The sequence below is a fragment of the Aotus nancymaae genome, unplaced genomic scaffold (genome assembly GCF_030222135.1).
Source record: "Aotus nancymaae isolate 86718 unplaced genomic scaffold, 86718_ANA_hifiasm-v0.15.2.pri h1tg000039l, whole genome shotgun sequence".
NCBI classification, from domain to species: domain Eukaryota; kingdom Metazoa; phylum Chordata; class Mammalia; order Primates; family Aotidae; genus Aotus; species Aotus nancymaae.
This window is the reverse complement of record NW_026988453.1, coordinates 5,563,923-5,590,895: the sequence shown is the minus strand read 5'-3', so window position 1 is coordinate 5,590,895 and position 26,973 is coordinate 5,563,923. Positions and strand designations below refer to the sequence as shown.

Here is a 26,973-nt window from a genome sequence, read left to right as displayed (position 1 = left end):
TCATAACTATAAATACAAATAACAATTTAGCCATCAAGTTGGTAATTATCAAATTTAGAAGATCAATGGCATTTGTACACATATTAATGGTCTTACCAGAGTTAAATCATCAGGTTAAATATTACATGATACAGATCCATTAAGGGAATGCACCTAAAGTTGTTTTCAACAGAACATAAAGACAAAGGGGACATTATTTTTACATTATAATATTTGTACAAAGTTATAAACTTCCAAGTCTCTAAAAATTTTAGTTTTCCAACAATCTTTCAAGGTATATATAATACACAATCCCCACTTAACAGATGAGGAAATAAAAATAGAAAGGTTAGGCATCTTGCTCAAACTCACAAAACACATTAGTGACAGAGCTTGCCACTAGAACTCTGATATCCTGGATTCCTCTTTGTCATTCTTCTTCTGGGTCCCTGTCCACTCACTATACCATAGGATTAGTATCCAAAATCTTGGTTTCAGGTATTGATGTACTTTAAAAATTGAACTCTCTCTAAAGTTCATTTCCATATACAGGTAAATACACTGATTTGAAGATATATAATCTAGAACAGATTAGTAGGTGATCTGCAGTTTAAAAACCTGTCTGCTTGCAAGGGAATGCGATTTTGTTTCCCTTAAAAACATTATGAAAGAACTCTAAGAGTTCCTCCCTTTGGCCAATAACTCTCCAATATCTGTGCCAGTGAAAAGGGGTTAGGGTGGGGCATACCCCATTATACAAAATAATAAAATGTCTCAAATACAAACATACCCATTCAAAAAGTTTTACACTCATTAGCAGTCTTTGTGCTTGGTCTGCTCCCTTTCAGCTCTTAAAAGAGAACCTGCCAGGCACCATGGTTGATGCCTATAATCCCAGCACTTTGGGAAGCCAAGGTGGATGGATCACCTGAGGTCTCAGGAGTTCGAGACCAGCCTGACCAACATGGTGAAACCCCATCTCTACTAAAAATACAAAAATTAGCTGGGCATAGTGGTGGGTGCCTGTAATCCCAGCTATTCAGGAGGCTGAGGCATGAGAATTGCTTGAACCTGGGAGGCATAGGTTATAATGAGCCGAGATTACTCCACTGGATTCCAGCCTGGAGACAAAGCGAGACTCCGTCTCAAAAACAAACAAAAAAAGGAGAACCTGTCAACTACCTAAGTATTAACTGTGTGATTTTGGGAGATGAATGGCGTGGAGAAGTGACCAATTTAGAACAGATCAGTACTCCAAACACAAAGAAGTGTTAGCAGTGCTACAAAGTTAAGCATATACATAAATACCACTTTCTTTTTTTTTTTAATTAATTTTTTATTTTACTTTAAGTTCAGGGGTACATGTGCAGATCCTGCAGGATTGTTACATAGGTATATACATACCATGGTGGTTTGCTGCCTCCATCCCCGCTCCACCTACATTAGGTATTTCTCCTAATGTTATCCCTCTTGAAACTCCCCAACCCCTGCTATCCCTCCCCTATCCCCCATCCCCCAATAGACCCCAGTGTGTGATGCTCCCCTCCCTGTGTCCATGTGTTCTCATTGTTCAACACCCACTTATGAGTGAGACCATGCGGTGTTTGGTTTTCTGTTCTTGTGTCAGTTTGCTGAGAATGATGGTTTCCAGATTCATCCATGTCCCTGCAAAGGACATGAACTCCTCCTTTTTTATGGCTGCATAATATTCCATAGTGTATATGTGCCACATTTTCTTAATCCAGTCTATCTTTGATGGGCATTTGGGTTGGTTCCAAGTCTGCTGTTGTAAACAGTGCCACAATGAACATACATGTGCATGTGTCTTTATAATAGATCAATTTATAATCCTTTGGGTATATACCCAGTAATGGGATTTCTGGGTCAAATGGATAAATATCTCTTTCTCTTTTTTTTTTTTCTATTTGAAAGGTAGGTCAAAAATATCTCTTTCAAATAGCTCCTTAACTGAAGAGTCAGCAATCAAAATAGAAAAAGTGGTTTCTCAGGCAGCAAATCATACTGCCAGGTGTGCACCTGTGCAACAACCTTGCATGTTCTTCACATGTACCCCAAAACCTAAAATGCAATAAAAAAAAAAAAAACATAAAAGTAACATGAAAAAAAAAAAAAAATAGAAAAAGTGGTTTCTCCAATCAAAACTATTTTTTAAAACTTGATTTTTTTTTAAAGTTATTTGTACATTTTAAAGCAAATCTTAGGGGATAAAACTGAGTGAGAATGGAGGTTAAGCTAAACATAAAATTCTTCAATTTGATAGGGCACAAAACCATGCACCATAGCTCATGCCTGTAATCCCAGCACTTTGGGAGGCTGAGGCAGGCGGGTCACCTGAGGTTAGGAGTTTAAGGCCAGCCTGGCCAACATGGTGAAACCCTGTCTCTACTAAAAAATACAAAAATTAGCCAGGCATGGTGGCGCACACCTATAGTCCCAGCTACTCGGGAGGCTGAGGCAGGAGAATCACTTGAACCTGGGAGGCAGAGGTTGCAGTGAGCCAAGATGGCACCACTGCACTCCAGCCTGGGCAACAGAGTGAGACCCCGTCTCAAAAAAAAAAAAAAAAAAAAAAGGACACAAAAATTATACATGGAAGGCAGCAAAAGAAGTAGTTACTGACCTAGAAACATCATTATATTAAGGTAAGATCAGCATACTTTCTCTCAAGAGCCAAATATGAAATATTTTCAAGTTTGTGATTCATCCAATCTATCACAACTACTCAACTCTGCTGTTGTAGCACAAAAGCAGTTTTGGATAATATGTAAACAATGTACACAGCAAGAATTGGCCCTTACTGTTCTAAAAGTTCCTATTGAGAAAGACCACTGGAGCTAAATCCTCTGGGATGAACTGCAGATTGTGAGTAAGGTAGTTTAGCAGAAGGACTGAAAAAAAAATCACTACAAATCTTACAGAGTTTTATGATAGAAAAATAACCCAGGGACTTCCAGGTAGAAGAATTACATCCTATTCTGTGAAATCGATTCTTCTAAAACTGTAAAATAGGCATTTTTAGAATACATTATTTTAAGTTAGCTTCCTCACCTTAACAAATTATCATAAAAATTTTCATGGTTAGTTAAAATAAATATCTTTAGCAGCACCAGTTTTAGCTCTCATCAAGGGAAAAGATGCAAAGTCACAAACTGAATTTGGCTAATACTCAGATTTACACTGTATCCCAGTACCTTGCATACACATAGTAAGAAACGTTCACACTTCTCATCAGGTCACTCTTAACTGTATGACAGGTATGCAACCTCCGAACGGCAAAAAAAAAAAAAAAACGGAATGACTAGTCATCCTTTTGGCACCTGGCCTATTTTTGTGTGAGTCATTATGAGGATACATGATGCTAGATTAATGATTAATGCTCTTTCCTGGCCCCCTCCAATCCATGAGGTTACCTTGCTTCTTTACTTGCTCCAGAAGAAGATCCTTCATGGCTAGCTCTTCTGCAAGGTCAGAGGGAACTTCACCTTCACTATTGACAATACCTACACTGGCTCCGTGGTTAATGAAATACCTGCATAGACAAGATCCAGGATCAGTATTATCTGCCAACTTAATATAAATTTATACTCATGCATCTAGCATTCAATACACAGCAAAGTCTCTATTTTGAGTTTAAAACATGGTCCCAGATAAGATATTCCATTATTAATTTCTATGCGCCTTAAACTCCAATAATTAAGACTGACGGCTTCCCCATTTCCTGACTAGAGCAATGTGAACAAACAGGGTTTCTTTCACACTCATATTACTAACTACCAGCCTCTCACTCCCAGTGGATGGCAAGAGGATTTCTAAGTAACATAAACAAGGCATGCAGCCTTAAACCTTCCCAATACCAAATTGGAGCTTATTAAGTAGTGCTGGGGGTGTGAAAATAGAAGAATAAAGCATGCATTAAAATTTGCATAAATCTGCCTTAATTATGCCTTCACAAGACTCTCCTATCAACCAACCATCCACATGAAATCTTTCTCTACTCTAAGATGAAACTAAATTACTTAAGAAATATTAAAATGTTAAATAATTAAATTATAAATTCGAATAGAATACTTGATTCTGAAGAAGAAAGTTCCGATAATTTCAATACCTTACATAGATCTTTTCTGATTTTCAAAGTGCCTTCACATAAAATTATATCATAAGTCTTAGGCAACATTTTTTTTTTTGATGGGTCGCTTACTTTAATAACAATACATATACCATGTTATCATGATGGAATGTAAATTCAGTTTAGACAAGAGAATTTCACAAGTGTAATAGCATTCTGTACTATATAAAAGTTTGAGTATACAGTCTGGCCAAACCAGCTTGCTCATAAGTCATTAATCAAATCCATTATAGGTCATTTGTTCAGTTTAATGTTTATAATTCTTATGGAAAAAATAAGCAATGCACACATTTAAAAAGTGTTCATTTACCTTTGCTATGAGTACTTAAAATACATATTTCTATTTCAAGATGACATTCAAAATTTATTCTAATATAACAGCAGCAAAAATATAATTTGCAGTTACACAAGAACTAAACTAGAATCTGTAAGTTGTTCTCATGTTTACAACTGAGATGCTTTAACAAATACTACTATTATGCAGCTCTACCATAAGCTTTCTACATTTGGTTTAAACACATGCACATATACATATTGTTAGTTGTGGAAAGCTTTACAAGTTATATTCCATGAACTTTTTGGACAGCGTTCTAGAAGGGCCAGCCCATCCACAAAACAGGCAGAAAAAAGTTAAATTAACTGGGGCAAATAGGACTCTTATATAACATCCGAAACATCTGAGATTCTGCAGCAAACTGGGAGTACTTCAGGGTTGGCCTGTTATTTTCTTTAGAACTAAGTTCAGCTAAACAGTTTAAGAAGGTGGACACTTCAACATCATCAAGTGCATTTAGGTGACATGTTTCTTTCAAGTTAACTTGACTGCCTTGAATGACCTAGTTAGTAAACTAGCCACTAGTAATGCAGTCACACCAGGCAAATCAAGCCTGCAAGAAAGGAAGCCAATATTCAAAATGCCATTGTACCATCTAAACCCATACAAATTAGTTTATTTTCAACAATACGTAACTTCAATAAAGAGATGTCTAACTAAAGTAAGCTCTTCCAACAAGACCAAGACAGAATCTTTTCTTCTAAGGCTAGGTTTTGCCCAGTATTCCCGATACATGGAATAGCCCATACCAACAGTCCTTGCTACTACAACAAAGCCCTGGGCTGCCACATGCATGTGGATCAGATGAACAGACATTTCAGTATTTCCCCTGCTCTTCAATTTGTATAACCCATATGCGACAATTGCTTCAAAACCTGCCATTTCAATGGGTACGAATGGTGCCTCTTTAGCTTTTCGAATAAGTTTGGATCCCTGATCTTCATCATATGAAGAAAGGGAAATATCTGGGTCTGTTGACATAGTGGTTGCTTGAAGAATCTCCCTGAGAATTTTCTATGAGGTTCTAGAGCAAGAAAACCTCTCACACGCCAACCCACTGCTAATTCCTGCACGTGCACCCAGTCCCACAGCTTCTTAGGCAACATTTTGAAGTAGGCAATGTGGGTATTATTACCATGACTTTAAGAAATTGAGGTCCATATATATAAAGCAATTTTCTCAAAATCACATAGCTGGCAAATGGTAGAGGGTACAGCCCCAGTCTTGACTCAAATCTAGTTCATCTTTTCTCTAGATCAAGTCACTTTTGGGCCAGTGAGAACTCTAATAATGCTAGAAGCTCTATCAAATACTCAGAAGTATTTAAAGAATAAAGAAAAATTATTCAGATTAGACTTCAAGCCATTCAACAATTCTGTAAGGTCTTTTAGGCCAACTGACCATGCCATGGATGGCATGGTGACCTCTGTGACTAGCACGTACACTCTAGATGAGTTCCTGGATCTAGAAAGTCTGAAGTAACTGGAAAACCACAAAAGGAAAAGAAATGATCAACCCCTGTGGCACCTAATTAACTTTGAGACATTCTTCTATTGTTCTTTATTCCTGCCTCAACTGATAAGGCAACTGGACTTTGTAACTGACCTTGGTCAACTTCGTGACTCCAGACCCTACGACCCCCTCCCAGCTTGCAAAAGCTGCCCTGACCTGTAACTTACATAACTTTCCACTGCCTACCCCAAACCTATAAAACTGACTCCTATCCCACCTCCCTGAGCTGACTCTCTTTTTGGACTCAGCCCACCTGCACCCGGGTGAATAAACAGCCATGTTGCTCACACAAACCCTGTTTGGGGAATCTCTTCATTCAAAGTGCACGTTTAACAAATTCAGTAAACATTTACTGGTCCCCTACCATATTCAAGGAATCACATTTTAGACACTGTAGAAGATTAAAAAAAAAAAAAATTTCCAGGCTTAACTTGCTCAGCCCACTTAAAAAAAAAAAAAAGATAATCAATATGTGCCCACTGGCCATTGCATTCAAAGAACTGGCAGAGGGGGCCAGATGCAGTGGCTGACCCCTATAATCCCAGGCAGGCAGATCACTTGAAGCCAGGAGTTTGAGACAAGCCTGACCAACATGGTGAAACCCTGTCTCTACTAAAAATACAAAACTTAGCCAGGCATGGTAGCAGGTACCTGTAGTCCCAGCTACTCAGGAGGCTGAAGCACAAGAATTGCTTGAACCCAGGAGGCGGAGGTTGCAGTGAGCCAAGATCAGCCTGGGTGACAGAGCAAGACTCTGTCTAAAAACAAAACTAAAAAATTAAAAAGTTGGCAGAGGGAAAAGAATCAATAGAGATTAGATTAAGACCATGTTTTTGCTTTCTCAGTGCCTATTACTTGGTATAATAGGTCCTCAATAAATGTTTGTTAATTTATGGATCAATCCCACATGTATAAAGCTCAAAGGCCTTCACAATTCACCTGATTTTCAACCACCTCCTTCATTCCCTTATAGTCTCAGAGGAAGACAGACCTTATTTGATGCCAAAACTAACTCTCTCTATTTTTATTCTTAATTCTATCAAGTCCCAGTTTTCTTTTCATAAATTACCCCTTCATTTCCACATATTCAATAGCTCTTTTCTTCTGATTCCTCTCCCTTAGGCCAAGGGAATATTTAGCTACATCTCCTGCACCCTGAAATATCAAAATACAAATAATACACACAGTAGGCACTCAACAAATGTTTGCTGGATTGAAGTGTACCCTATCCTCTATAATCAAACTAAACCACTTATTGTTCCCAAACACATCAACTCTCACCCAGCTCTCTTCCACAGCTTGTTTCTTCCAACTAGGTGGGACACTCTTCTTTCTCTTTTCCCTTGTAGAAACCTTTCACTTCTTTCAAAGTTCATTTAAAATGCTTTTGCCTTCATGAAGTCTTTCCTGTTCTCACAAACTGAATTCCCCCTTTCCTTCCTTTAACCCCATCCTCCCTCTTCTCCTCCCCAACAAACACTAATTCTAGACCTGTCATGACTTACACTGTACCTCAATGCAACCATTCCATCAGATTGAAAGCTACTTGAATGCAATGTAAAAGGAAAATAAAAACTTGGGACCCTAATTTCACTATGCCAAAAGAAAAAGAATAATAATAAGCTGAAAGCTGAGTCATGCAAGAAGCTGCCTTACCTTCTGTTCCTAAGCAGATAGCTACGGATAAAAAGTTAAATATCTCTACAGGTTCTATGTTTACTTCTATGTTCACCTTATCTTATGTAAAGTGCTGATTTACTGAGCATGAGATGAATACTTGACTATTCCTCTACCGGCTCTTTTCCTCTTGCAACATGTGAATTCAGGAATGTGACCATGCCCTCCCCATTCCCCCTCCAGGCTGCTTTTCCCTTTTAAGTATTGAAGCTCTCAAAATCATCTTTGGGGAAAGGCACAGATCTGTCTCTTGGGCACACGTCCTTATCTTTGGTAAAATAAACTTCTAAATTGATTGAGACCTGTCTCAGATACTTTTTGGTTTACAGCAACAACTGGGTCTTCCTCACTATTATCATCGCCATGGCATCTCACCCTTGCTTTTTCCTCTTGGCATTCCATAAATATTGCTTGAATTACATGAAATATCTTAACCACTCTGCTCTGATGTCTATTTCATCCCTACTGGATCAGGCATAATGTCACTTGGGTATACAGGACCCTGCTTTTCCCATGTTCTACAATCAAGAACATGGGTAATGTTCTCGTAGAAAGTAATTGGGCTCTCTGTTTTTCTATTTTCTACAGTTTCAGGGAAAAAAAGCTAAAAACTTTTTAGTTTTACTTTTACCTGGACAAGAATAATTATCAACCTATAAAGTAATTTCTACTTTATCTCTGAAAATCCTCACAGTTACCTAAAGGCTCACAAACAGCCACTAGCTCAATAAAAATGCCCCTAGAAAATAAAGCCTTCTTCTTCTTCTTCCTAACTCATCACCAATATAAGGTTTTTATGCTACTATTCTAAGGGAGGAAGAAAGGAAATAGAATATGTTAAAAAACTGAGAATACATTAGCATCTCAAAAAACTATAAAGGCAAATGCTGTACCTTTGGGTCAATCTGCTGCTCCTAAGTTAAAAATTTATTCATAATAAAAATGTAAAAACACTCAGCATTAAGCCTGAACTCATTTTAAAAAGAGGAAAAAAGCCTCTGAAGCTCCCTCCTTTTGATGAAACATACTGAGACAAAATATCATCATGAAACATGAAATAGAATGTACTTGTATTGTTCCTAGAAAGCCAGTTTGCCTTTATTCATTTCTACTCCCTTGAAAGTTCGAGTTCCTAATGATTCTGGGAATAAGAGTATAAAGTCTAAGATCTTTAAGTGACAAAAATAAAAACAACGAGATGATCAGGGACTGATCTTATTTAAAATATTCTCCATTGGCCCTGAGGTAAAGCAACCAAAATGAATAGTACAAACAATGTTTTTTTTCCATTGTATAAAAAAATGCTGCATACTGCAAATAAAAAAAGGACAGTAAAGTCAAAACCTGTCTAATAATGATATACATAAAATAAAATAAATGCCATCTCTACCATCACCCCACCTCTGCAATGGATTCTGGTCTTGATCACCTTTCTCCTGGTCAGACTTCCATGTCTAATTTGTAATAATTTATCTTAGGAAATAGTAACTCTCACAGATTTATTTCATTCAAGGTAATATTTGTTTGAGCTAGAGATTGTTACATTTTGAACTTACTTCCAGAAGAATTATATTCATTCATAAAGATGAATTAAAGAAATCACTGTAAAAAAATGCAATTATAGCCGGGAGCGGTGGCTCATGCCTATAATTCCAGCACTTTGGGAGGCCGAGGTGGGTGGATCACGAGGTCAAGAGATCGAGACCATCCCGGTCAACAAGGTGAAACCCCATCTCTACAAAAAATACAAAAATTAGCTAGGCATGGTGGCGCAAGCCTGTAGTCCCAGCTACTCGGGAGGCTGAGGCAGGAGAATTGCTTGAACCCGGGAGGCGGAGGTTGTAGTGAGCTGAGATCGCACCATTGCACTCCAGCCTGGGTAACAAGAGTGAAACTCCATCTCAAAAAAGAAAAAAAAAATGCAATTACAATCATTCTCTGTACTTAGCTTCACACAACAGGAAGATAATGCCAACACAAATGATCCTAATTCTAAGCACGAGCTCTCCTTAGAAAAGAGAAAGAAAAGATCGGGCACGGTGGCTCATGCCTGTAATCCCAGGTCCCTGGGAGGCCGAAGTGGGCAGATCACAAGGTCAGGAGTTTGAGACCAGCCTGACCAATGTGGTGAAAACCTGTCTCTACTAAAAATACTAAAGTTAGCCAGGCATGGTGGCGCAAGCCTGTAGTCCCAGCTACTCAGGGGGCTGAGACAGGAGAATTGCTTGAACCTGGGAGGCAGAGGTTGCAGAGAGCCGAGATGGCACCATTGCACTCCAACCTGGATGACAGAGTGAGGCTCCATCTCAAAAAAAAAAAAAAAAAAAAAAAAAAAGAGAGAAAGAAAAAAACTTGGGAAAAAATGGAATCCTTGAATGTAATGAGATTTGGTAACTCAAATATCAATCACAAACACCCACCTGAACAAATAGCAATTGAAAGGCCAACGTGTTCTATAAATGTTTCTTAAATAAATCTTTTAAGTAAAATCACTTTAACTCTTGGGCATCAGAATTCTGGCATTACTGGATAAGATTAAGAATAAGAGCCCTCCTTATTAGACTCTGAAAACAGGCAGCCTAGGGGATGAAAAGGTTACTGACTTTTATTAAATTGGAACAGAGGGAGGAATCGAGAGTGAAGAAAACTGCATTGTTGATTTCTGTTGGCTTTGGGGCCAATACAGTCGTCTACTCTTTAGAACAAGCAGCCGAGTCAAACACCAGTGCTGCTGCCTAAAGTTTCTCTGGCTCTGACTCTCCCTTTGTTTAACTTCTCCCACTGAGCATCCCTGGGTCAGCAGCAAACCTAGCAACTCAGGCTCTCCCTTAGGAAACCTGGACAAATCAGACTCTGTGGGAAGTCATTCTCAGACCTCTACAGAGCTGCCAACATAATTCTCCCTGCTGTTTGCTGAACAGAAGAAATGTAATGGAACTCTAATGATATTATTGAAAAGGGCCTTCAAACAAGCAATCTGATTTTCAAAGGAGCATAGAATATCATGATTTTATTTAGGGAATTTACCTTAACAATATAAATTTACCCTCATCTAGAATACACTCAACTGCCTCATTTTTAAGATATTTCAACTGCCAAAGTCTCTTCCTGGTTTAAAAATAAACTCCCCGATCATTTCTTCATACAACAGATATTTATTCAGTGCCTCTTACATCTCAGGTACCACATGGTCAGGATTCTTCTGCCCAAGGGAGGGACAACTAGTTGTCCTGGAGATTAGTAGCTACTAATGTAGCTTATTAAACATTCCCATTCAACTAATGTGGAGAACACATACCAGTGCCCACCTTCCCTTTATTTCACACGTTTAGGCTCATTCTTCTGCTATTAACTACATGAGTGCTGTGATTGGTATGCTAGGCATTTTTAAATCAGTGCTTCATTTGTACTAAGCACTGATTTAAAACAAACAAACGAACAAACAAAAAACAATAAAACGGGTTTACAAAGAATCCAGAAAAAAATCTCCAGGCCTGCCTATATACAAGCCCAGCTATAGTTGTTCAGAAAGTGAACCCAGACAGTGCAACAGCCACCTCTGCATATCCCAGCAAATATAAATTACCTGAAAATAGAAGCAAACAAAAAGAGTTTCAACAAAAAAACTATGGGTTTAGCAGCTTTACAAAACATTGTATCAGCTATTCCTTAAACATAATTCAACTTTCTGCTTTTGTAATCTGTAATAAAGAGAGATTAAAGCAATTTTTAAAATTTGAATTACTAAGAGTAGAGGAGTAATGAAGGCTATTCCTACAAATACTGCAAAGCCACACACACAGAGACTCACTCACTCTGCTATGTTGAGATAGCCACAGGAAGCTGCTGCATGCAGGGGTGTCCAGCCCTCGTTGTCTTGCTGGTTTACATTGGCTCTGTTCTCCACCAGAAACTTCACCATGTCCAAATTTTCATCAATACAGGCCTAAAAAGAAAAGTCCGTTCATTCACTCAACAAGTATTCATTGAGTTCTACTACGTGCCAGACACTGCTCTGGGCATTGATAATGCCCAGCCATTCTAAAATACGTTAATTTCTATTTCTTCATACTATGTCCAGAGCATGACTTCTAGGCTTGTGATCTTATGCAAGCCCCTTAATGTCTCCATGCCTTAATATCTCAACTGTGAAACACGTACAATGATACTTAATCTTATTTATAGTACTATTAGTATTAACTGTGAAACTGATTTCTAAAGTGCGATAAATGAGTAACCTGTTACATCATTATATTATAAAAAGGAAAGCATGTTACAAAACACTGATTTGTATATGAACTTTATTTCATTGCCACCTATTTGTCACAGATGCTTATTAATTTGAAAAGAAAATAATCAGAGGACTGCCTAAGGCCAAGAGTTTGAGACCAGCCTGGGTAACACAGTGAGATCCTATTTCTATTATAAAAAAAATTCATTCATCCATTCATTTAAAAAAGAAAAAAATCACACAGGATCAAATGCATTTTTTCTCAGTGGGAAGTTGTAGTTTAAGGCTCAAGAATTGCTAAACAATCCCTACTTTGGTTTGAAAGGGTAGGGTGATCATTCCAAATAGAAAAAATATATTTTTGTGTATTTCCGAATGGCTTCAAACACTATGGCAAAGTATGCTTGCAGTTATGGATGGTTAGGGATTCTCATCTGCTCATTTCATGGCAGCAACTAGGAGAAAGCAGAGAAGCTTTTTGAATAAAGGCTTTAGGCTTACCATAAGACTAAAAGAAATAGTCACGAACAGCAATGAGATCTAAAAAAACCAAAAGGTTGTCTTGACATAGCTACAGAATAAAAATGTGGTAGAAGGCCCAATGTGAAAACGGTAATCATTATCAAGGCTTGGATGGTTATAAAACCATTGGGATAATTCAGGACCAAGAAACAAATGAGACTGCCTTTTTAAAACTTGTCTTTTAATCCCCTCCTTTTTAATTTTTTTCATGATTCTTGACAAGGAGTGATTTAAGATAATCCCCTCCTTTAAAAAACAAGGCTAAAACTTCAGCTAAAGAAGAATTATCCAAATCAAAAAATTTTCTTAATAATCTTAAGATATTTCTTGCATTTTTATTGTGTTGACATTTATAATAATGATGCAAAAGCAACGGTGAGTAAAACTGCTGGTGTCTTACCACAAAACAAGACAATCGCATCAAAAAATACCAGCAGGTACTGTATTCTTCCTTATCATATACTCACAGTTAAAAAAACAAAAAAAAAGAAAGCCAGTTTCACTGAAGAATAACTTTGAAGATGCAGTAGGAATTATTTTTTTAATATTCTATATGAGAAAATGGAAAGTATATCTAAAGCACTTTTGCTGCATTTTGAAGTATGATGGTTGATTCTAGGAAAAAGCACCTCAGGCCAGGCGTGGTAACTCATGCCTGTAATCTCAACACTTTGAGAGGCTGAGGCAGTAGGACTGCTTGAGCCCAGGAGTTCAACACCTGCCTGAGCAACATAGACTCCATCTCTACAAAAAATTTAAAAATTAGCCAGGCATGGTGGCACACACCTGCAGGCCCACCTACTGAGGAGGATAAGGTAGGAGGATGGCTTAAGCCCAGGAGGGCAAGGCTGGGTGAAAGAGCAAGACCCTGACTCAAAAACAAAAACAAAAATAAAAACACACCATTTGTGCATCTGCTTCAGTTATGAGATGAACTAGACACTATTTAAAAAATAACACTCTTTATTCAAAAGAATAACCAACAAATTATGATTATTCAGACTTGAAAATGAACAAAGTAAGCTTGTCACTCCAGAGAAAATAATCAGTATGTGTTGCAATAAAATTTGACCATCCAAGTGAAAATAAGAATTGGGGGAAACAACTACTACCATGAGCTCGACAACTTCCCAGTATTCACTTTTCTGATAAGATCTGTTTGACTATCAACAAATCTGATTTGTTGATATTATATAATGAAATGTATTTACATTTGTATAAGTCAATGAACCTTTATTTTCCAAATAAACAAATATATGGTGTTAGAAAATCACACATGAAGGAAAAGATCCATTCAAAGTACAAGTTAGACCAATGGGTTTTAATGTAACAGAGTAAAAAAAGTCCACTGACATGGTTTCAGTTTCCACACTGCACAAACATTTAAGAAACTCACTTATTAAACTATCATTTCTAAAACTTACATTTAAGAAACTGTCAGGTCGGGTGCAGTGGCTCACGTCTATAATCCCAACTCTTTGGGAGGCCGAGGCGGGTGGATCACCTGAGGTCAGGAGTTTGAGACCAGCCTGGTCAACATGGTGAAACACTGTCTCTATTAAAAATACAAAAACTAGACAGGTATGGTGGTGCACACCTGTAATCCTAACTACTCAGGAGACTGAGGCACAAAAATCGCTTGAACCCAAGAGGTAGAGGTTGCAGTGAGTCAGGATGGCGCCATTGCACTCTAGCCTGGGCCACAGAAACTCTGTCTCAAAAAAAGAAACAAACAAATCATCGCTTGTTGGAATTTGGTATACTATCCAACAAAAACAACTACAATTGTCTGAATAGACTATTAAAATGCTCCTCCCTTTTCCAAATATATACCTTTGAGAGGCCAGATTTTATATACTTTCATCAAGATAATATATTACAACAGTGAATACAGACATTAAAAGAAATTTGTAAAAATGTAAAACAATATCATTTTTAATTAAAATATGTCATTTATATTAACATGTAATCAGGGTCATTGTTGCTTTAGATTACTTAATAAGTAGATATTTAATAACTACATACTTTTTTCTCTTTTTTTATAATACTACATATTTTAAAAATTTCTCAGTAACATATAATAACCAATATAAACAAAGGCCTGTTAAATTTTGGGAGTCCTTAATGAATATATTTTTTAATACATATATATGCACTTTAGGTTCTAGGGTACATGTACAGAACATGCAGGATTGTTGCATAGGTACATACATGGCAATGTGCTTTGCTGCCTCCATCCCCCCGTCATCTATATCTGGCATTTCTCCCCATGTTATCCCTTCTCAACCTTCCTACCCACCGCTGTCCTGTATTCCCCCACAACAGACCCCAGGGTGCAATGCTCCCCTCCCTGTGTCCATGTATTCTTATTTTTCAACATCCACCTATGAATGAGAACATGCGGTGTTTGATTTTCTGTTCTTGTGTCAGTTTGCTGAGAATGATGGTTTCCAGATTCATCCATGTCCCTACAAAGGACACAAACTCATCGTTTTTATGGCTGCATGAATTTTTAGGTATAAAGGAATCCTGAGATCAGTTTAATAACCACTGTCTTCAATCAAACATACCAAAAGATATTTCATGGTGATAATGAACAACTATTTAAATAGCAAAAGGTTACTATGGAAAGAATTAAAGTTAGAACTCTAGAGAACCCTTGTAACTACAGGACTTAAGTAGAACATATCATACCAAGAGAATTTATAGGAACTCCCTTCAGAGATCAGAGATAAACCTCCTAACAATCCTGCCTAGAAAGATGAATGAAAAAAGGTTGATTTCATTTAGATGAAAATTTAATTAGGTAACTTGGTTACAAAAAAGCATCTTTGTTAATTTTTCCCAAAATAATTGATACTCCTTTACAGTTACTGAGATTAGCTAAAAATATCAATCTATGTTTGATTTGATGCTATATATTTCTCCTGATTACCTTCTGGCTAATCTGACTGTTATAGCCAATATTCACAATGGTCTCGTTTTCAACAGCAGCTCCAGAAATTACATTTTTTCTATGATGTTTTCTTAGATTTATCAACTTCCACAAACATACCCCATTCTTTTTTTTTTTTTTTTTGAGACGGAGTTTCGCTCTTGTTACCCAGGCTGGAGTACAATGGCGCCATCTCGGCTCACCGCAACCTCCACCTCCTGGGTTCAGGCAATTCTCCTGCCTCAGCCTCCTGAGTAGCTGGGATTACAGGCACGCGCCACCGTGCCCAGCTAATTTTTTTTGTATTTATAGTAGAGACGGGGTTTCACCATGTTGACCAAAATGGTTTCATCTCTTGACCTCGTGATCCACCCGCCTCGGTGTCTCAAAGTGCTAGGATTACAGGCGTGAGCCACCGTGCCTGGCCCCATACCCCATTCTTTACCATGTAGAATGTTTCATAATTATTCATCATATTTACACATAGTTCATAAGTATGTTTATCAATAAATTGGTCATATATTGTATGTCTGTGCATTTGCAATCCCATATGGCAAGGTCTAGCCAACTCATTGCAGAGTATCTCAATAAAAACTGTAAATAAACATTTTTATTTTACTTTTCTTTTTTGTAAATAAACATTTTTAAGTAAAAGGATGGAAGGGGACACTTTCAAAAAGATACTGAATTCCAAGAAGAAAAAGGTATTTTAAAGGTTGTACTAAAAACACTTTGCCCTTAATAATAACTCCTATATCAAGAAGGTCAAATGTGCTGTCTAAACCTGTGTAGGCCAGGACAGCTGGGTCAACTGTTTCTTGCTGGGTTGCAAAATTTCTTTGGCTCAGAAAGAACAATCTAAATGCTTAGTTCTAATGTCCACACCACTATCAAGCAGACTTTTAGAAGCTAATGTTTTCAAGATCATTCTTTGGCCTTTAGAGACAACAGCAGCCACATTCCAGAGGCTCTAAAATAAGCTCAGCTAGTCCAAGTATCAAATGGGAGAAAAATTATCTTTTCTCTTTCCTCCCCTCTTCTCCTCTTCTTAATCTCCTTCACCCCATCACTACTTCAGTTCTCTTCTTTTAAATTTTGTGATATTGTGTCTATAAATCTCAAATCCTTAATACAAAAAAAAATTTAAAGACTGGGTCTTGCTATGTTGCCCGGGCTTGTCTTGAACTCTTGGGCTCAAAAAGCCTCTTCCCTCAGCCTTCCAAGTAGCTGGGACTACAGGTACGCAAATGCCACTACAGCCAGCTTGATACAAAATTTTTATGAGAATGACATTCTAAGAAAGTTTGAGAGAACAACAACAAGACTAGACTAATCTAAAAATATAATTTGGTGATCATCAATCTGTGAAGAACCATCTTGGAAAAAATAAAGGAGGCCAACTGTTTAAATCATTCCCCATACCCTCCACAAAGTGAAGAATGATATTGTTAAAAACACCAGTTTTGGCCAGGCATTGTGGCTCATACCTGTAGTTCCAGCACTTTGGGAGGCCGAGGCAGGAGAAGTCTGTGAAACATAGTGAGACCCCATTTCTATTTGTAAAATAAATAAAAGCAGACAGACCAGGGCTTGCATATCTGCTCTGCGGATATGTACAACCTAGAGTGGGGTATTTAACCTAACTTTTAAGTGTATGTACTCATCTATAGCATTGAGAACACCACCTACTTCATAAGGTTTTGTAAAGATTAAAGGAGATAAGCGCTTGGAATAGTTCCTGACTTTGTTGTTGTTAAGGCAACAGTATAACATACAGCAACTGCCTCAAGGGGAAAAAAAACCACAAAAAGTACTTATTTCTCACTGATCACAGCCCTCCCCACCCCCAGTACCTTATAGGAGGAAAGCTGTTTGGTTAAAAATGTCGTGGAACTAGCAAGATTCTGGAGCTTGTTTGTAAGTCTAACTGCAGAAAAGTCCCTGTCTAATGTTAAGAATTCCATGGGTTCTTAAATTCAGGAGCTATATGAATAAAATAGTTGCACCTGGTTAAGGTGGAAGAGAATCATCGTTGTAGATAAGACCAATTAACAGAGTTGTAGGACACTCACTCTCATGAAGCACTTTGGAGTGACTGTTCTCTTGCTCTCTCTCTCTCTCTTTTTGTCTCTAGAAGAAGGAATATGACTAAAGCATGGATGAGAGACGCACAGTTCCTGAAAACCTTCTCAAGTGAATAACGACTAAATTTAGATGCCCTTCTGCCCACTCCATCTGCAGCTGTGCTGCTGACTCATTCACGACTGAAGCATGGTAGATGAGCAGATTCGCCCACTTATAAAACTGTGTCCAGGGACATGAACTTCAACACCATGCCTCTACGCAGAGCTATGCTAAACCTTCCAGAGAGATAGGTCTTTCCTTTTCTTGGGAAGCAGGCTAAACAAGCTTTTGATGTTACCCAAGATAATGGGGAAATTCTTTGCATTTGGCCCAGATTCCTTCTGATGCAGTTTAAGTCCATTTCCTCCTATTTTGCATTCCTGAAGACACATCAAATTTTACTAAAGTAACAACATGTGCTAAGCTCCTTAAGAAATAGAGATATGACTTAATTACTAGTCTAAAGGAACTATTTAGAAAAACTGCCAGGTAACAAATTAAAGCTTCCTAACGTCAGCATGTCACATTTGTCTGGCAATGACAATCTCCAAGGAAAAATACTTGATTTTACCAACAATCTGGGGAAAGAGCATTGTGATCTCACTACTGTACCTGATATTGCTTTCTCCATATCAAAGGCAAAAGTGGCTGATGATCAATCAGTGCCAGGGTTAAATCTGGGAGTGCAGAGAAGGCCTTACAAAACAAAGCCTCCTCGGTTCCCAAAATAGCCTGCAACTGTCGCCACCAGCAAGTGCCAGCTTTCAGAGCTGACCTTGCTGTTGTGTCTCAGAATATCGCTAATACTACCTGCCTTGGCCTCAGAGCAACTCTGTTTCCCATAAAACCCAGCTCCAAGTGTCTGGGCATATGTTAGACTAGAAGCTGGGCTTAGTGCAGCCTAACACCTACTTGTTTGGATTTTTCAGCCCACACTTCCCTTGATTTCAACAAATCATGCGGACAAAATTATTGAGGGAGTATTTCAAAAAACACCACCAAAAGAGTAAAAACGCAGTCCACAGAGTGGGAGAAAATATTAGCAAATCAGTGCTCACTTCAGCAGTACATATACAAAAATTGCAACGATATCGAGATTAGCATGGCCCCTACATAAGGATGACAAGCAAATTCATGAAACATTCCATACTTTTATAAGCAAAAATATATGTACATAATAAAATTTCAAATTATATATCTGTTGAGGGATTAATATCCAGAGTATATCAAGAACTCCTAAAACTCAACAACAAAAATCAAACAAACTGATTGAAAAATGGGCGAAAAGGAATGGACATGTCTCCAAAGGTATGCAAATGACCAATAAGCATATGAAAAAATGCTCAATGTCACTAATCATTAGGGAAATGCAAATCAAAACTACAATGAGATACCACCTCATTCTTATTAGGATGGCTATTATCAAAAAAACAAAATAGGACTGTAGTCCCAGTTACTTGGGAGGCTGAAGCGGGAAGATGGCTTGAGCCCAGGAGATTGAGGCTGCAGTCAGCTATGATAACACTGCTGCACTTAAGCCTGGGCAACACGCAAGACCCCGTTTCTAAAAATAAATAATAAAATATAAAAATGAAATTTTAGCAGGCAAGGAAATTTTTCAAAAGTGTTGGCAAGGATATAGAGAAATTAAAACCCTTGTGCACTGCTCAGGGGAATGTAAAATAGTATAGCCTCTATGGAAAACAGTATGGAAGTTCCTCAAAAAGTTAAAAATAGAATTTCTATTCTATTCAAAAACAGAATTTTAAGTTCAGAAGAATTCTGGGTATATACTCAAAATAACTGAGGCCGAGCATGATGGTTCACGCCTGTAATCCTAGCACTTTGGGAAGCTGAGGTGGGCGGATTGCCTGAGCTCAGAAGTTCAAGACCAGCCTGGGCAACATGGTGAAACCCTGTCTCTACCAAAATACAAAAAATTAGCTGAGCATGGTGGCACATGCCTGTAATCCCAGCTACTCAGGAGGCTGAGGCACGAGAATTCATTGAAGCTGGGAGGTGGAGTTTCCAGTGAATGGAGACTGCACTACTGCACTCCATCCTGGGTGACAGAATGACACTCTGTTTAAAAAAAAAAAGGAAGAAAGAAAGAAAGAAAAGAAAAGAAATAATAATAATTGAAAGCAGGGTCTCAAAGAGATATGCGTATACCCATATTCACAGCAGCCTTATTCACAATAGCTTCAATGCGGAAGAAGTGGAAGAGCCCATTGATGGGTGAATGGATAAGTGAAATACAGTATACACATACAATGTGTATATCAGAGGGAATGTGGCCCTGATGACACCTTGATTTTAAACTTCTGGCCTCCAGAACTGTGAGAGAATAACTGAATAATTTTGTTTTAGGATACCAAGTTTGTGTTAATTTGTTACAGAAGCCACAGGAAACTAATAAAGTTGCCATAGAATAGGGAATCAGAACCTAGACAGTCTGCCATATCCTCAATCCTTACTAGTAACTGAAAATCACAGCTGTAACTGATCCCTTCTTTGACAGTTGAAAAGTGATCAATAAATTTATCATACAACTTTTTAATACAACCACATTAAACAGAAACTTTTTAACCAATCTCTGGCTCAAATAGCAAAACCCTGAAAGAACTAATCATGGTTCTCATATGAAGCATTTTACTGAAGGTATTCTGGCTAAGGACTGAAACTGGGATAGAAATACTGATTGATGAGGTCCCTGTGAAACCCAGCATTTCTAAGCTCAAAGTCCCCTTGCCCCAACTAGGCGGCCAAGGAATCATACACCAAGAAACTATACAGCTGTCCCTCAGTATCCATGGGAGACTGGTTGCAAGATCCCCTGCAGATACCAAAATCCACTGAGGGTCAAGTTCCTTAAATAAAATGGTATAGTATTTGCATATAACCTATGCACATCCTTCCTGATACTTTAAATCATCTCTAGATTACTTAAAATGCCCAATACACTGTAAATACTACATAGTTATTATACTGTACTGTGTGTTTGTATTATTTTTATTAATATTAAATTTTTATTTTTTATATTTCCTAAATATTTTCAATCTGCAGTTGGTTGAATCCATGGATGCAGAACCCATAGATACGGAGGGCCAGTAGTACAAATAAATTAAAGGTGATAAAGAACTCAGTAAATTTGGCAATCTCCACCATCAGGAGATCTTTACTACAGGAGGGCTTTAAAATATTAGTAGTTAAGACTGACTGATCCAGAGCTTGACTCAATCCTTCCAAGTACCTGTCTCTCCATTCCAATCATGATATAATATAACTACTGCTTAAGTGGGAATCATCACAGCAATCTGCTCCAACATGACAGGTGACCCCAGCAACTGTCTGCCCTATGTGAGAGACTCATAACCCTATTGGCAGAGACAGTTTGGCACTCAAATGGTGAGAACTATATCTGATTATACTTACTGGTCAGGCAGGCTCTGGACACAGATCTGTACACTTTCAAGAGAGACAGCCAAGAGAGAGCAGAAGTAAAGAATTTTCCATGAAGTGTCATACTGATTAAGATTTTGTTCTCAGTAAACTGGCATATTACCTCAAGACTGCAAATGTTTACAAGTTGGGACCAGAGAACATCTTCCTTCAATTAAGAACACGTATCATATTGCCTAAGGGTTAACAGCACTTAAGTTTCAAAAATGTGTTCATTTTGGATTCTAACAAGCCCTTCCCTTGTTTCCCTCAATCTTCTCTATTTCCCATGCTTTTATTCACCTAAATGAAGAAAACTTATTAGGCTGTCTTACAATATGGCAACTTTTGCACTACACATGGTTATACATGTCTGAGCTCTCGTCATCAAGCCATGTTTTTTTTTAAGTTGAGAAGAAAGAAGATGAAGGGCTCAGAAAATGAAATCTGCATTTTTCTCAAAGCTCATGAGTCATATTCAAACAGAAGTTGTATAGTTCCAATCTCCAAATCTCTACTTTGTTACTTGCTGATAATTCTAATTTTGAGGAACAATAAATGTGGCCTACTAATTGTGATAAAAATCTCAAGTATGATTTTCTTTCAGATCAAAAGTGTCTACATGGCTAAGTAACTCTGAGACTTACATATAAGTAAGAAAGTTCTGTTGAAATTGCCTTCTTACAAATTCTGCAAATAAGAGCTGAGACATGCTAAGTAATGGAATGATACACCTTAACAGACTTGATCAAAGAGATTATTTGGAAAAAGTCTATTATAATAAAGTAGTAAAGGAAGAAAAGAATGTGGAAGCTGGAGCAATAAGCATTAGGACTTTTCATGTTACAAATGAAGAAACTCAGCCTTGGAAAAGTTAAATGATTCTCATTTAAGGTCACATATTCAGTCACAGAACCACCTAAATGCTTTCTACCTACCAATTTAGATGTGTCTGAAATAGAGCTCATGGCCAGGGTCAAGAAACTACTTGGTTCATGGAACATTTTCAATGCTTGATACCATCTACCTAAATATAGCTTCATTTTAGTATATACAATGTAAACTGATACTAGTCTAGCCCTCCAATAATTTTTTATGAGGAATGTGGCCAGTTGGTCAACTTGAGTTGGTTACTCTTAACTAAACTACATGCAAAACACAAAGATCGCATTAAAGTGCTTTGGTTACCACTCTGTTTATTAGCATGAGTCTGGATTAGAAACCTCCTTCATATCTTGGCTACCTGTCTTAACCACAGCCCCCCAGTGGTCTACCCTGCTGCCAAGTTGGCATGTAGAATAAATTGTTGTCCCATGGAGAAGGATGTTTCTATTTAACTCCAGATCACTCTGTGCCCATAAACAAGTGTTTCACAAGCCACAAGAGCACAGCCTGAAAGCTATGGCATGGGCAATGCTCCATAGCTATCAAGTAAGCCTGAGGAAAAGAAGGAAGGTAATTCTGGGATCTGAGTTGAGTAAGGAGTGAGAATGCCACAAAGAAATTACAGGCAGTTTAAATCTGCAGAAACTATAAATCAGCACACCAAATACTACCCCTAAAAGGAGATATTAAGTAAAAGGTTATTTTCCCAGCATATTTTCATCAAGAGTTTTACATAGCAAAAGCAAATATTATTAGTCCATATCACTTATTGTCATGTCCCCCTACATGTAGAGTACTACATGATAAAAGATACGAGAGAAAGCAGTTTTATATCCCTACCCAGCACAGCATACAGTTAAGACTTCCTGAATTCAAATCCCAGGTCTACCTGTTAATTAGTTTTGTGCTTCTTGGAACAAGTTATTTCTGTCTGCTTCAGGTTCCTCATCTGTTAAATTATCATACCAATCATAAGAACTACTTCATGAAGTTACTATTAGGATTAAATGAGCTAATGTACATAAAAACACTTCATTCCTGGCACATAGTAAAATGTTATGTGTTAGCTGCTATTATTATATCACCCTTGTATAGTCTCTAGAGTTAACAAAGCACCATCCTTTCTACACAAGAGGAAAAATGATATACTTAAAATAAACATAAATATAGTTCTATGTAAGTAATGTTATATTTAAATATAAATATAAGCTCTATGTAAGTTCCTGTACATGTGAACAGATCACAATCAGGTTTCATTCATAAGGGACGAAAGTTAATTGAAGTTAGGATTAGAGCAAAGGAAAAACAATGGGCCAGGGCTCCAACGCTGACTCCTACAGCTGGTAAAGAAAGTTGAGGGGCTTTAGACTGTATTTTACCATAACAGAGTCACTGGCTGCTGAGGGTCCACTAAGTCTAATTTTAGCACGAGCAGAAAATCTAAGAAGATAGATTTAAGTTCTGGATTGGACACTGACTCACATTACCAAAGAATAGGTTAAGAATTTGTCTCAGTAATCAGTGTTGCCTGACTGTAATATGCATTTCCATTTATTCATGTAACAAATATTTACTAAGGCCTGTACCACATTAGACATGGTCCTCAGGCAGAGATGTAGGACTAAAAAATGATTAAGACTTTACCATTTAGTGGTGGAAAGAGACATGTGAATGATATAATGCAACAGAAATCATCTCTAATATAAAATGAGAGGAAAGTACAAAGTGTTGCAGTGCATAGTAAGTAGTTACTAACTTGGTCCAGGGGTGATAGAAAACACCTCTCAGTATAAACATTATTTACTTGAGTTATAAAGAAGAAAGGGAGCACTGAAACAGCAGCAATGAAAAGAATCTGAAGCAAAGAGAATAACATATGCAAAGGTTTGGAAGAGAGAGAAAATGACTGTTTTTTGGCATAGTGAGAATTTGGTATGCATAGACTAAGAAAGGGGTGGAGGTATGCATAGAAATTTAAGTAGGGCTTCACTTGCTATACTAAGAAATTGAAACTTTACCCTAGGCTAGTGGAAAATAGAAGGAATTGTGGCTGGTAGGGTACATTGACAGCCATAAAGTTTCCTCTATCCCATCCCATGATAAAGAGTTTCACCTGAGGCAACAGGGAGGTATTGCGGTTTTTAAACCAGAGCGATACTATCAGAATTGTATCTCAGAATGATAATTGCAGTGGGAACATGAAGATTGAACTGCTGGGAAGGAAAACTCATGAGAGATATCAGTGAGGAAATTGTAACCCAGGCTAAGAGAGGATGAGGTCTTGAAGTAAGGTACTGGCAGCTAAGACATTGTGAAGGACATGGATTTGAGAAGTACCCCTGAGGTAGAATGAACAAAACAGAGTTACTTATTAGAATGTCAGTAGTGAGAAAGGATAACATGGAGATTAAGAGCTTAGGACCATGGGTGAATTGTGACATCACTTAGACAAAACAGGGAATATAAGGAAGTCTTAGAAGTCTTTTCTGTTTCTGATTCCCAACTAGTGCTAATTTCTCTTAAAGCCTAAGTGACTAACATCCAGGAACTATATTTAGGCAGCAAGCTAACATGTACTGTTGCCCTTTGCATATTAAATAATCCTAAAGTGAGCCTAGAGAAATCAGTGCCAACCAGCCTAGTCTCACAGCTGTTCCCTGCCCCACAGCAAAGTCCTGGTTGGGTCAGTGTCATGAATACCATGGCATAGGCCTGGCAAGGCATTATTGTACAGCAGCCTTGTACAACAGGGGAACTGAGGTTACAGTATAAGGTCTCAGCTACGGCTGAAATCTCTTTAAAGGCACGTGTTAGTGATAACAATGGTAACTTTATAACTCAAGAGGACAACCCCAATTTATTCTCAAAAATTGAAATCTTTAGAATAGAAAATGAGTTGGTAAATTAAAAATATATTGTTTGGCTCATATGGTATTTTAAAAATAAAAATTTTTTATAACTATCAAGCCAAGAAAAAATTTTTTGTACACAAAAATTCTGTATTTGAAACTCCTTTTTTTTTTTAAGAGACAGGGTCTCGCTATGTTGCCCAGGCTGGAGTGCGGTGGCTATTCACAGGCGTGATCCCACTACTGATCAGCATGGGATTTTGACCTGCTCCGTTTCCAACCTGGGCCAGTTCACCCCTCCTTAGGCAACCTGGTGGTCCCCAGCTCCAGGGAGGTCACCGTATTGATGCCAAACTTAGTGCAGACACCCAATCGGCATAGCACACTACAGCCCAGAACTCCTGGGCTCAAGTGATCCTCCCACCTCAGCCTCCCAAGTAGCAGAGACTACAGGCATGTGCCACTGTGCCTGGTTGAAACTCCTTTTTAAAAATTAGATTACCTTACAACACTGGGGCCAGATTCCCACAAAGTAACAACTGGTTGGAGTTGAGTAGCAGCTGCCTTCTTTAGGCATAACATGTGTTTCTCAGTACCCCAGGCCGCACTTCTCTCTACTATATTGCACCAAACCTGCTTTATTAATTTATATTACCTGCCCATACCCTTTACTTTCTTATTTTCCCAAAAAAATTTATTATGAAGATGTTCAAATACACAGAAAAGTTGAAAGAATCACAATGAACACCCATATACCCACACAAACAAGTCCACCATTAATGTACTTGCTTTATCATGTACATTCCTTCATCCCTTGCTTTATCATCCCATCCCTTCATCATTCATCCCATTTCAGACATTAGTAATAATTTCTCCAAAGATTTCACTGTAAACTAGAGTTCAATACCTCTTTACAGTATTATTTTTCTATTCAAGTAAAATTTACATACAGTAAAAAGCACAAATCTTAAGTATACATTCACTAAGTTTTGACAAATGTCTGTATCTGCTACCCATCATTGTAGGTGTTTTGCATCTCTCAGGCATCTGACTCCTTGGACAGAGAATTGTTTTTCTACGTTGCTCTAACCTCAGCACTGTCCGAGAAGGAAATGCTAGCTATGAGTAGAAACATAGTTGATCTCTCTTAAAGCTGCATCTTGTTTCTGCTAGGCCTTAACAGTCCAAATCTGGGTATAATCAATTTTGTGTATCTGATAACATAAATTCACTACTGAGGCTGAAAACAGAAGACACACTAGAAATTAAGACTTTAGAAACCTAAATAACTTAGTTTTTTCCTGAAAGCATCAAGCATGATGATACAAAAAAAACATGGCCTACAGTTCAAACTTCAGACTGCTATGTCCTAGAAGAAGGAAATTAGAATGAAAAATACAGGCCGGGCGTGGTGGCTCAAGCCTGTAATCCCAGCACTTTGGGAGGCCAAGGCGGGTGGATCACGAGGTCAAGAGATCGAGACCATCCTGGTCAACATGGTGAAACCCCGTCTCTACCAAAAAAAAAAAAAAAAAAAAAAAAAATACAAAAAATTAGCTGAGCATGGTGGCGCGTGCCTGTAATCGCAGGTACTCAGGAGGCTGAGGCAGGAGAATTGCCTGAACCCAGGAGGCGGAGGTTGCGGTGAGCCGAGATCGCGCCATTGCACTCCAGCCTGGGTAACGAGCGAAACTCCATCTAAAAAAAAAAAAAAAAAGAATGAAAAATACAAACCAATAAATAACACAAACATCCCTTGAGATCACACATGGAAAAGTTAGATTCTACTCTCCCTGACTAGATTAGTGGTAGTACCAAGTTAACAAGAAAAGCTTCTGTGATTTGGTTGGTAAGACAAGGCATTCCTAAGCCCAGGAAAAGATCAGGAATAGCAAAAAGGTAGAAACCTCATGTTCCAAAAATAGAATATAGATAGGTAAAAACATGAAAGAGGATTCAAGATTTATTGTTAAGGCAAAGACTTTCTATATAGCCTGGCAAAGCAATGGCATCCTTTTATGGAAATGAAAATGAGAAACGTCCTGTCTCCTTTGATGGTAAGTGCTTATTTATCTGCAATCAAATCCAAAACTCGTGGAGCACTTTGCTGGCAAGATGCTCAGAATTAGGTGAAGCTTGCCAAGATGGAGAATTTCAGATGCTGTCGCAGAGGCACCAAAGGTTAAGCAAAGAGTGTCTGTTACCTTGCTTTCAATCTGTCTCAACTGTCTCATTTATAGAGTGGCCTCAAGCCCAAACTCTGAACAACTGTGTATGTAGGACAGAGGTACAGGAGAAATTTCAGAACAGAATGGAGGGCATTACAAGATGCTGTAT

At 38.0% G+C, this 26,973-nt stretch overlaps 2 protein-coding genes and 1 non-coding gene across 11 annotated transcripts in view; 1 reads left to right on the top strand and 2 right to left on the bottom strand.

Annotated features, from left to right (window-relative positions):
- Positions 1-26,973, bottom strand: part of PPP1R12B (protein phosphatase 1 regulatory subunit 12B) — a 250,173-nt gene that overhangs the window by 175,525 nt on the left and 47,675 nt on the right. For all 9 annotated transcript variants that reach the window (XM_012459462.3, XM_012459464.3, XM_012459467.3 and 6 more), the window contains exons 2-3: positions 11,465-11,595; positions 3,411-3,529 (exon numbers count right to left, since the gene is read on the bottom strand). In XM_012459462.3, the coding sequence (XP_012314885.1) occupies positions 3,411-3,529; positions 11,465-11,595 (250 nt within the window). The remainder of the gene's footprint in view (positions 1-3,410; positions 3,530-11,464; positions 11,596-26,973) is intronic.
- Positions 5,082-5,494, bottom strand: LOC105722177 (HIG1 domain family member 1A, mitochondrial-like). Its single transcript, XM_064360196.1, has one exon. The coding sequence runs from the start codon at positions 5,439-5,441 to the stop codon at positions 5,082-5,084; it is 360 nt and encodes a 119-aa protein (XP_064216266.1). The 5' UTR covers positions 5,442-5,494.
- On the top strand, positions 18,512-18,615 carry LOC135268248 (U6 spliceosomal RNA). The gene has a single exon (XR_010336521.1). It is a non-coding gene; the product is annotated as a U6 spliceosomal RNA (small nuclear RNA).